Source organism: Borostomias antarcticus (genome assembly GCF_949987555.1).
Source record: "Borostomias antarcticus genome assembly, chromosome: 23".
In the NCBI taxonomy this organism is placed as follows: domain Eukaryota; kingdom Metazoa; phylum Chordata; class Actinopteri; order Stomiiformes; family Stomiidae; genus Borostomias; species Borostomias antarcticus.
The window spans coordinates 1,490,442-1,502,340 of record NC_140256.1 but is presented as its reverse complement, the minus strand read 5'-3'; the positions used below and the strand labels follow the sequence as shown (position 1 = coordinate 1,502,340).

Below are 11,899 nucleotides of genomic sequence, written 5' to 3'. Positions count from 1 at the left end.
TCTAAAACAACTAAGAGCATAATCTAGTGCTGAAGGCAAAGTGCAAGAATAGCAATCTAAAATACAATAGGTGCTTGAGAGGGAGGATCGTGGTAGTACTTCTTGACGAGATGAGTTTTGAGCCTGCGGCGAAACTCTGCTGACCTGATTCAACCAGTCCCGAGGTAGCAGAGCGTAGTGGTCAGGGGGGGGTCTAGGGTTTGACCATGGCCTGGAGGTAGGAGGGAGCTGTTCCCTTCATTGCCCTGTAGGCTAGTACCAGAGTTTTAAGGAGAACTTGGGGTGGTTGAACACCAGGCGAGCAGCATCTTTCTGGACAAGTTCCAGGGGTTTAATGGCTGACGCCGGGGCCCCAGCGAGGAGGGAGTTGCAGTAGTCCAGGCGGGAGATGACCAGGGCCTGGATGAGCACCTGCGCCGTTTCATCAGTGAGGAAAGAGTGAACCCTCCTGATGTAGAGCAGGAATCTGCAGGAGCGTGTGACGGATGTGATATGTGTGGAGAACGACAGCTGGTTGTCCAGGGTCACACCCAGATTCCTTAGGTCAGAGGAAGGACCCGATGGCCCGATCCTGGCGCGGGAACAGCCCTGCATGCAGCTGCTCGGCCATGGAAACCCGGAAACCCACAACATTCAGCTCCCGGCACACAGTTCTTGTGCTGATGTTTATGACAGAGGAGGTTTGGAACTCTGCAGTTATCGAGTCAGCAGAGCGGTGGAGATTTTTACGCACCATGCATGATCGTAGGGTCGGTGGTTCGAATCCCGGCTCCTCCTGACTACCTGTCGAAGAGTCCTTGGGCGAGACACTGAACCCCAAATTGCTCCCAATGAGCAGGCAAGCGCCTTGCATGGCAGCTGCCACCATTGGTGTGTGAATGGCGCTCCGGGCCAATGTAACAACTGGATGGGGAGCGCGTTACAAATGCAGTACCTATACCTATGCGCCTCAGCACTCAGCGACCTCACTCTAACTTTACCTGGTCTGACACTCTGGGACTGAGTTGCTGTGGTTCCTAAACCCTTCAACTGTGCAATAATACCACTTAGAGCTGATCATGGAATAGCTAGGAGGGAAGACATTTCATGAATTGACTTGTTGCAACGGTGGCATCCTATTACAGCACCACTCTGGAATTCAGTGAGCTCTTTAGAACCACCCATTCTTTCACTAATGTTTGTGAGGCAGAGTGCATGGCTAGGTTCTAGATTTTATACACCTGTGGCAATGGGACTGAATTAGATACCTGAATTCAATGATTAGGTTTGACCCAATACTTTTGTGCATATAGTGTGCGTATACACACACACACACACACACGTGTAAAAACACAATTAGTAACAAAAGTTAAAATAGACTGACATTCAATTGAGACATGTAGGCTAGCATCTGGAACTATAGGACATTGTGGGTAGTGAGGGAGATCCTCATTCATTCACCACAGCTCTAGAACCTCACAGTCTTTTGAGAGACTTTCTTGAGAGACTCTTTGAACGCTCCTCGACAATCTCATCCCAAGACTCGGTGCCTTAGATGGATTTGCATTTCTGCTTTAGATATAAAAAGATACAAGGCAAAAATGGACATATCTTTTTATTTTGAATATGACCAGCTTTATATATAAACAGTGCACAATATCTTACATAACATCTTAACACAATGATGAAAGTACAGCAAAATTTTGAGGGAAAAATTAGACATAAAAAACATAAGAATGAGAATATGAAATTAACAATAGGACAAATTATCAACTACTATTACAATTACATTATCTTTAAAAAAAGAAGAATATGGACTGGTTCCCAACTTGCAATGCTTCCATGTAGAAATCATCCAAAATGATTAATCCGACTCACCATCCAGAACAGGAGAAGACTCAAGCACAGATAACACCCCTGATAAATCACTGATCACGACTAACAATCATCATTTAAGTGGGAGATTTGGCCTCTAAGCCCAATTCAAGTGAATCAACGATGACTTTATACTTTATGCATTTCTCACATAACCTGGTAAACCTATTTATTTCCATCCCAAATGCAAATCTCTTAAAAATCCAAATGAAATCAAAGCCTTACACACACACAGCAAAGGAAGAACACATGTTTACATACCACACAAGGGACACAACAGTTAATAAATAAAGGTCAATTTAAATGAAAATAAATGTTTAAAAACAACAGTGTCAGTGTACTCTCAGCACTTGTGTTACTGATAAAATCAAATCATATTCAAATGACCATAAAAACAGCACTTCACTGAAATTAACCATACATGAAACCGTTTGATGTTCTGTGGTCATTCAACTAACAGCCCACTTTGTTCAAAATTTGGCATCTGTCAAGCTGTGACTTTCACACTGTTATTGGACATTGAGTCTTAAACCACTATTTTTCAGTAAACCAGAAGACTTATTTCGTACAGCAAAGCATGAAACAACGCCCAACATAGTTTAGATTGCTTTACATGTAAGGATCGGATCCTAATTGCCATTCACATGCAAATTACTAAACGCAAAGCTTCAGTGGTGAAAATAAGAAACGTGTGTAGATTCTCTGCCACCACAGAAGAAGAACGCTTTCATGCACTCAAGCACCAACAATGACAGACAGGTGTGGTCATTGTGTTGGTTATGGAAAGAGGAGGATTTGCGGAGAATATCCATTTTGGTAGTTACTGGATCATGTTTTTTTATGTGTTTATGTATGCTTGATGAGAGGCCAATAGTGGTGCTCGTAGAGAAGCATGGATGTGTGTGTGTGTGTGTGTGTGTGTGAGAGAGAGAGAGAGAGAGAGAGAGAGAGACAAGGCCAAGCTGTCTTACATTAGGGCGTGTACGCAGGTGGGGGCTGGAATTGGTTGGCAATGTCATAATCGGCAGGATATGTCTCACTGCTCTCCTCCATCTCGGAGAGCAGCTCCAGGGCCTGCTCCTCCTCCTCCGTGGGGTAATGGCGCAGGAGGTTGGCGGCCGTGGCGAGAATGGAGGCCCCGCCCGCTCCCGCCACCAGGTAGAAGCTGATGGCGAAGGTGACGTATATGAAGGAACCGTGGTACTTCTTGTGCTGCTGCTGTAGTGAGAGGATGAGCTCCGAGGCCCAGTAGCAGAACCCGATCACAGTGGCGCACTGGAGAACTGGAGAACCGATGAGAACGCAGACGTTAGACCTCCACGGAAACGACCACCAGCTACACAAAACATTCAAACTCATTAGACGTTTTTAGCTTTAATTTTAAAAAAAATCTACTACTGCTACTTTTTCCAATTCATTATTTCACCATAACAGGGGATTATTTGTTCATTTTCGCTCCCTAATAAAATGTTCCATCTTTGTGTCTAATTATTATTATTAGGAGAGAAAATGCCATCTTTGTACAACTATAAAAAAAAAAAAATACCATGCTTGGGGGGTTGGGGGAGCTAAAATATTTCAAATTACCCAAGAGGGGGTTGACTGAACATGTTTGGGAGCCGCTGTTCTAATCTATTCATACCAGTGAGACCAGTGAGATTCATACCAGTGAGACCAGTGAGATTCATACCAGTGAGACCAGTGAGATCATACCAGTGAGACCAGTGAGATCATACCAGTGAGACCAGTGAGATTCATACCAGTGAGACCAGTGAGATTCATACCAGTGAGACCAGTGAGATTCATACCAGTGAGAATGTGGGCGAAGGCGTATCTGCGTGTGATCTTGAGCGCCGGGTGCTTGGGTCCAAACACGTCCAGCAGGAAGGCCGTCAGGCTGCACAGAATGCCCAGGAAACAGAAGGCAGCGATGACCCTCAGCAACAAGATGGTCTGGGAGTTCACACAGTAATCTGAGGAACAAAAGAAGAACAAAGGTTGATTCTGACACCTGGTGGCGTTCACAGCAGATCTCGGCAGCCGTTTATCCCACTGAGCAAAGACACGTCTAAAAGACGTCTTTTAGACGTCTTTTTTGTCTTTTTCGGACGTCCAAAGACATCCAATTAGGATCCAGAATGAATGTTTTTTTTAACGTTCAGATATTGAACCCGTTTTGCACGTCCACAGACGTCTTAGAGGGGTCCAAGCCAGACGTGTGAATATTGAGGGGTCCAGCAGACGAACACACGGGGTTCAGGACCTACGGACGTTATTAAGACATGATCTGAACGTCTCCCTGACGTTGCGTGTTTGCTGGGATGTTGCTGATGATACTCACCTTCCAGGAGTTTGGGGTCGATGTAACCCAGAACATCAGCCACTCCCAGCTCCTGTCTGGGGCAGGTCCCCCCATGGACCCTCAGCCAGGCCGGCTCGGCCAGGGCGGTGCACAGGGCCGTGATGGAGAGGGCCCCGGGGAGGGCCGAGGCCAGGCTCCGCTCCGGCTGCTTGGGCAGGGGGGCCCCCGCTCTCCTCCGCCGGGTCCCAGGGACAGCAGTACCCGGGGGTGCATACATGGTTATCCAATCTCCTCTCTCACTATCAGGGTTGAGCTGTTACAGTGGGTCAGCTATCACCTTTGAGCTGGATACAGACTCTGAAACACTCAAATAAATAATAAATAAATAGACTAGCTAGACCAGCTAACTGTTTTCCATTCACAATCCTGCGTGATTTAAAAATGACACAGATAAAAGCGTGAATGTAAGAAGAGTGTTAGCTTGTAGCTTGCTAGCCGGGCCTGCTGTTGTCTGTCTAACTCGCTCTGGAACTAAAATATACGGTTTTATCCGCAAACTAGTTAACTTTGATACAAAGATGAGTTGTCCACGTCCATGATCAATCAAACATAGTGGTACAGTTCCAAAAATACCAGTTAAAAATACCAAAATGAAGATTTGGTAAAAACACAAACACAAAAGCTCAGCTCAGCTTCCTGGATTTCCTTGTTCATCCTCTTTCTTCTTCTTCTGCTCTGCACCACTGTGCGCATGCGTGTTCCGGTTGTGATTTACTGCCCCCTAGTGGTGAGAAATACAGAATCACGTGACCGGTACAATAACCGCGTGATTTTTTTTTCCCAACCCACTTCTGCCATAACCACGCCCCCGCGAGTTTTCATTGGGTTAGGGTTAGGGTTAGGGTTAGGGTTGTCCAATGAAAACTCGCGGGGGCGTGGTTATGGCAGAAGTTGGTTGGGGAAAAAAAATGACGCACAACAATAACCAAAGAAGAAGAACTGAATCAGGAAGTGATGAACTCGCTAGACCGCTTCTGAAAAAAACACACAAAAAACATCCTCATTCTCATAAGATTTCATATTAGTTGGATTAGTGACTGGTGGCAATTCTCGTTGTTGTTGTTGTGCATCTTAATCGAAGGAGATAAATTGTTAACCCAATCTTAGCAGCACATTGTGCCTGATTTCTACCAGTTGTGATTAGCCTGCTAGGCTAGGCTAGGCTAGCTAGGTAGGACAGACAGGTGGCTAGGCTAGGCTAGGCTAGCTAGGACAGACAGGTGGCTAGGCTAGGCTAGGCTAGGCTAGCTAGGACAGACAGGTGGCTAGGGTAGGCTAGGCTAGCTAGGACAGACAGGTGGCTAGGGTAGGCTAGGCTAGCTAGGACAGACAGGTGGCTAGGGTAGGCTAGGCTAGGCTAGGACAGACAGGTGGCTAGGCTAGGCTAGGCTAGCTAGGACAGACAGGTAGCCATGACGTCATTAGCCCTGGTTCAGAGATTCATCGCCCATCCAGACTCCAGCTGCTGGTATGTGTCCTGGAACACCAGGGGAACCCTGCTGGCCTCCTGTGGGGGGGACCGGGCCATTAGGATCTGGGGGAAAGAAGGTAACTATGGCCTTAATGTACCAGGGGATCTAACTAGTACCAGGGGATCTATCTAATACCAGGGGATCTATCTAATACCAGGGGATCTGGCTAATACCAGGGGATCTAACTAATACCAGGGGATCTATCTAATACCAGGGGATCTATCTAATACCAGGGGATCTGGCTAATACCAGGGGACCTAACTAATACCAGGGGATCTAACTAATACCAGGGGATATATCTAATACCAGGGGATCTATCTAATACCAGGGGATCTATCTAATACCAGGGGATCTATCTAATACCAGGGGATCTAACTAATACCAGGGGATCTATCTAATACCAGGGGATCTATCTAATACCAGGGGATCTAACTAATACCAGGGGATCTATCTAATACCAGGGGATCTATCTAATACCAGGGGATCTATCTAATACCAGGGGGTCTATCTAATACCAGGGGGTCTATCTAATACCAGGGGAGCTAGCTAATACCAGGGGATCTGGCTAATACCAGGGGATCTAACTAATACCAGGGGATCTGGCCTAAATGTACCAGGGGATCTATCTAATACCAGGGGATCTAACTAATACCAGGGGATCTGGCCTAAATGTACCAGGGGATCTGGCCTAAATGTACCAGGGGATCTAACTAATACCAGGGGATCTATCTAATACCAGGGGATCTATCTAATACCAGGGGATCTGGCCTAAATGTACCAGGGGATCTATCTAATACCAGGGGATCTATCTAATACCAGGGGATCTAGCTAATACCAGGGGATCTATCTAATACCAGGGGATCTATCTAATACCAGGGGATCTAGCTAATACCAGGGGATCTGGCCTGAATGTACCAGGGGATCTGGCCTGAATGTACCAGGGGATCTGGCCTAAATGTACCAGGGGATCTGGTGTAAATGTACCAGGGGATCTATCTAACATACTGTATGTTGTAGTTATGGCTTCATATGCAGTTCATTGTTTAGCCTAAGTTGTGAAATTGAAAGATCTAACTGTTTTATAATGATGACTAGGACAACCAGTGACATTGCCCACAATTGTGGAAACACTGGTATTGTTGCCTTTTTTAATTTTTGTTGTATGTGTTTTGTAATGGACCATGAGTCTGCATAATAAAAGTTGATTGATTGATTGATTGATTGAATTATGTGCGTAGGTGACTCGTGGGAGTGTAAAAGTGTGCTCCAGGACGGACACACGCGGACGGTCAGAAAGGTCGCATGGTCACCGTGTGGGAAGTACCTGGCCTCGGCCAGCTTCGACGCAACGACCTGCATCTGGAAGAAGAAAGAGAATGATTTTGAGGTGAGTAGATTGAGCATGAGCTTGAATCCTGCAGGCTACAGTAACTGCCTTGTACTGTATTTTGTAACTGCCTTGTAATGTATTTTGTATGTCGTAATTGCCTTGTATTTTGTATGTATTGTATTTTGTATGTCGCTCTTTCTTCCCTTTTTATGTGTTATTTGTATTGTAAAGCGCTTTGTGCATTCGTGCTGTGAAAGGCGCTATATAAATAAAACTTACTTACTTACTTACTACAGTGTATCACGTGGATAGGGGAGCAGTCCCAGGTTTGCGTGGTTGTTGTTAAACGTGTGTGTGTCTTCCAGTGCTTGACTGTGTTGGAGGGCCATGAGAACGAGGTGAAGTGCGTGGCCTGGGCCCCGTCCGGGAACATGCTGGCCACATGTAGCAGAGACAAGAGTGTCTGGGTCTGGGAAGGTCAGTGTTTCATCAACATCACATTATCACATTCATCACATTATCACTAATGGCTGGAGGGTAGGAATCACCTGCACCTACATTGCATACCAGAAAACTCACAATCTAGTAGTAGGCCAATGCTACCTAATTATACACGGCAAAGTTTGGTTTATACTAGTCATTCCACATGAGGCGCACACATCGATATCATTAGTAATATTATGCTTATTTTTAATGATTCCCTGTGCTGGTTTTAGGAATGTACTGTATGTTGTGTTGTGCTAACTTGTGTTGATTGTTGAGCCAGTCTAAGATGATTTTCTGTCACGTGTTTTCTGAATCTTAACCTGAATCTGAATAATTGTTAGGCCGTGGGCCGTGGCTATACAGTATGTACGGCAGCAAGTGAAAATACCAACATGCACACTCTCACACTGTTGTGGTGCTGGGAGTAAATCCCCTTCAAAGTGTCAAATGAACAATAACATACTCCCACACACACTTTTTCACTGCTTTTTAATCAGTCAACGTTTCGGTTTCTACCTTCATCAGGACAGATTTTTATATGTACGGCAGCAGCGGCACCTTTTAGCTTTTGCACTCAAATAGCACATATGCATCTCTATCCACTCATGGAGCTGTTATGGTATCCACAAGCCTGGCATTGCAACCCTTATCACGTGATCTCACAGGCTGTTTCTGTATCGTGGAGAGAGATCACATGATTCCACCCCACTCCCCCCCCCCCCCCCCCCCCCCTCTTCCTCCCCCCCTCCCTCTTCCTCCCCCCCTCCCTCTTCCTCCCCCCCCCTCCCTTGCCCTCCTCCTCTTTACTCACCCAGCAAGCAATCGCTCCGTTGCTAATTACATTCTGACAATGATGTAGAACTCTACACCAGGCAATCGAACAACTTCACCACAGCATCAGTTAAACCGGCACCATGCTACTATTCCAGATCCCTTTTGTGTTCAGTTAGACAACACAGTTCATCGGCCTCATCCGCTATGTTGTATGGCACTTCATCCATTCACATATCGGCTGGCTCTTTTTTTTGTCTTCACAGTGGATGAGGACGATGAATATGAGTGCGTTAGTGTGATGAACTCACACACACAGGATGTCAAACATGTGGTTTGGCACCCGACCCAGGAGGTATGGCGTCCTACTTTGATTTGAAGATTTGATTTGATGAACTCGATTCATGTTTTTTGTGTGTGTTGCGTTTCTTGTTGAGTTGATTGCTGTGCTAAATGATGCTCCTTATACCTGGAATACTCTACAACACACTCTAAAGCTTGAGGTACTTCAATCAATCAATCAATCAATCAAAACTTTATTTGTATAGCGCATTTCATACCCAGATGCAACACAATGCGCTTTACAGAGAACAAGGGAGGTGGGCATACGACCCACCTCTACATATTCCAGAGGGAAGCAAAAAATCTGTATCACCCGGGGGCCAGATAAGTGAGCTGTAAAAATTCTTCCCTGACCCCTCTCAACAAGGCGATCGAGCAAGCTCCAGAGCAATCGAGTTTAAATCCATAGCTCTTGACATTTGTACTTCGACCTGTAACTGTTTTTAATAATAATAATAATAATAATTATTACAATTATCATTATTATTGTGTATTGCATTTATTCTTTTGTTATTTATGTATTTGTGTGAACCCGTCAACACTGTAAATGAGGGAGACCTCAAGTGCTTTACAAGTATAAATAAAGGTTTGAAATGAAATGAACATCTTCCCCCCCTCAGACTGCTGTATTTAATGTATGTACTGTATTTACTGTATGTTCTCTCTGCAGCTCCTGGCCTCGGCCAGCTATGACAACACCGTGTGTGTTTACAAGGAGGAGGACGATGACTGGGAGTGCAAGGCCACTCTGAAGGGACACACCTCCACCGTCTGGAGCTTAACCTTTGACCCCAGCGGCCAGAGACTGGCCTCCTGCAGTGACGACCGCACGGTGAAGATCTGGAAAGAGTGTCAGCCTGAGGGTGAGCTGGTGGTCATGGTTCAGCCTGAGGGTGAGCTGGGGGTCATGGGTCAGCCTGAGGGTGAGCTGGTGGTCATGGTTCAGCCTGAGGGTGAGCTGGTCGTCATGGGTCAGCCTGAGGGTGAGCTGGGAGTCATGGTTCAGCCTGAGGGTGAGCTGGTAGTCATGGTTCTGAGGGTGAGCTGGTGGGCATGGTTCAGCCTGAGGGTGAGCTGGTAGTCATGGTTCTGAGGGTGAGCTGGTGGGCATGGTTCAGCCTGAGGGTGAGCTGGTCGTCATGGTTCTGAGGGTGAGCTGGTAGTCATGGTTCAGCCTGAGGGTGAGCTGGTAGTCATGGTTCAGCCTGAGGGTGAGCTGGTAGTCATGTTTCAGCCTGAGGGTGAGCTGGTAGTCATGGTTCAGCCTGAGGGTGAGCTGGTAGTCATGGTTCAGTCTGAGGGTGAGCTGGTAGTCATGGTTCAGCCTGAGGGTGAGCTGGTGGTCATGGTTCAGCCTGAGGGTGAGCTGGTAGTCATGGTTCAGCCTGAGGGTGAGCTGGTGGTCATGGTTCAGCCTGAGGGTGAGCTGGTGGTCATGGTTCAGCCTGAGGGTGAGCTGGTAGTCATGGTTCAGGCTACATGTGAATGGAGATGAGACTAGATAGATAGATAGATAGATAGATAGATAGATAGATAGATAGATAGATAGAGTAGATAGATATAGATAGATAGATACAGTAGATAGATAGATAGATAGATACAGTAGATAGATAGATAGATAGATACAGTAGATAGATAGATAGATACTGTACTTTATTAATTCCCTTGGAGAAATAGATAGATAGATAGATAGATAGATAGATAGATAGATAGATAGATAGATAGATAGATACAGTAGATGGATAGATAGATAGATAGATAGATAGATATACTTTATTAATCCCCTTGGAGAAATTCAATGTATCTAACTATGAAGGGATTGATATAGCACAGGGGTTCTCAACTTTTTGTAGCTTAAGGCCCATTTTTTAATGTTAAAATAATTCCAAGGACCACCTTCCCAAATACATGAGGTCCGTGGGAATGTCTGCTTGCTACGTTAGCTGAACACATCGTCTCAATGGATGTCATTGGTGCGGTGATATTCAAATGTACCAGGTGATTTATTTATATGTGAATTCTTGAATACATTTAGATATAAACATAACTAGCTTTGTAAATTACCAAACTTTTATTATATTTTTTTCTAAGCATTTGGCAGTAGGCTACCACTACCTCTGCGGCCCACTAGAGGGCGCTCTGCGGACCACTGGTTGAGTGGCTGGTGTAGCATGTCCATCCCTAAGCAAAACCCTCATGCGGATGTTTTCCAGATGACAGTAGCAGCACAGACGGGTCGTGGAAGTGTGTGTGCACCCTGTCTGGGTTTCACGGACGTGCGGTGTACGACATCGCCTGGTGAGTGCATCGTCCTCCTGCCTCACGAGCGTTTGAGAAGCTGAAAACACAGTTACAACACACCCCCCCCCATGTCAACTTAACTAAGTCAGTGTTTTAATTGCCCTCAGGTGTCCACTGACCGGCGCCCTGGCGACTGCGTGCGGTGACGATGGCGTGCGCGTGTTTAAGGAGGACGACGCCACCGACCCAGACCAGCCCTTGTTCTCCCTGTCGGCCCACGTGGCCAAGGCCCACAGCCAGGACGTGAACTGCGTGACGTGGCACCCCAGCGAGGCGGGGCTCCTGGCCTCCTGCAGTGATAACGGGGAGATAGCGGTGTGGAGATACCAGCCAGAGGCCTGAAGAGAGACCAGTATTACTGACCTGCTAGGATAGACTTGACCAGCGGATTAACCTTAGACTGAACTAGTACTACGTTCAAGGGAGCCACCAGCACTCATTTAGTTACTCTTGGAGATGGAGACTAGATAAATAGATAGACAGATACAGAAGATGGATAGACAGACAGATACAGTAGATACATACAGTATCTATCTAATAATTACAGGCTCATCCCTGTAACAACCAGTGCTGAGTCTAGGTGAGGAGATACATGTTTTATATCAAACTGGTAATGGGATAGAGCTGCATGGATTCCTGCCTCAGTCTAATTTTGTATTCAATTGAATGTAATCTGTGATTGGGCTTGTTTGAATTTCATAACATGTTTGCTTAATACCATTGATGTGCTTTGCTAATGTGGATATTCCAATAATGATACAATTTCACAAACCTGTCATTAAATATTAAATCGGCTGGGTACATTAATAAAACACATCTGCTCCTTTATTTGGGTGCATTCAAACCTTAAATTCTGTCTGATTATTATTTTTATAAAGTGTTTAACCCTTATTTTACCAGGGGAGCCCATTGCCTGGTAATATTCCATTGAAAGCAGTCATGTACAGTAACAGTATTGTGGTTTTCAATGTCTCAAATTAC

The 11,899-nt window shown here is 45.7% G+C and overlaps 2 protein-coding genes across 3 annotated transcripts; one reads left to right on the top strand and one right to left on the bottom strand.

Annotated features, from left to right (window-relative positions):
* Positions 1-1,615: 1,615 nt before the first annotated feature.
* tmem127 (transmembrane protein 127) lies at positions 1,616-4,857 on the bottom strand. Its single transcript, XM_084457174.1, has 3 exons — positions 4,196-4,857; positions 3,663-3,827; positions 1,616-3,137 (listed from the first exon to the last, which is right to left on the bottom strand). The coding sequence occupies exons 1-3, from the start codon at positions 4,431-4,433 to the stop codon at positions 2,827-2,829; spliced, it is 714 nt and encodes a 237-aa protein (XP_084313300.1). The 5' UTR covers positions 4,434-4,857; the 3' UTR covers positions 1,616-2,826.
* A 311-nt stretch (positions 4,858-5,168) lies between these two features.
* Positions 5,169-11,721, top strand: ciao1 (cytosolic iron-sulfur assembly component 1). 2 transcript variants are annotated; one of them, XM_084457172.1, is made up of 8 exons: positions 5,169-5,387; positions 5,428-5,764; positions 6,927-7,075; positions 7,384-7,495; positions 8,542-8,630; positions 9,288-9,480; positions 10,831-10,915; positions 11,026-11,721. In XM_084457172.1, exons 2-8 carry the CDS (start codon positions 5,629-5,631, stop codon positions 11,258-11,260), a joined length of 999 nt encoding a protein of 332 aa, XP_084313298.1. In that variant the 5' UTR covers positions 5,169-5,387; positions 5,428-5,628; the 3' UTR covers positions 11,261-11,721. The 2 variants fall into 2 exon arrangements, with proteins under 2 accessions (XP_084313298.1, XP_084313297.1); XM_084457171.1 differs by having other exon boundaries at positions 5,169-5,764.
* The last annotated feature ends 178 nt before the right edge of the window (positions 11,722-11,899 follow it).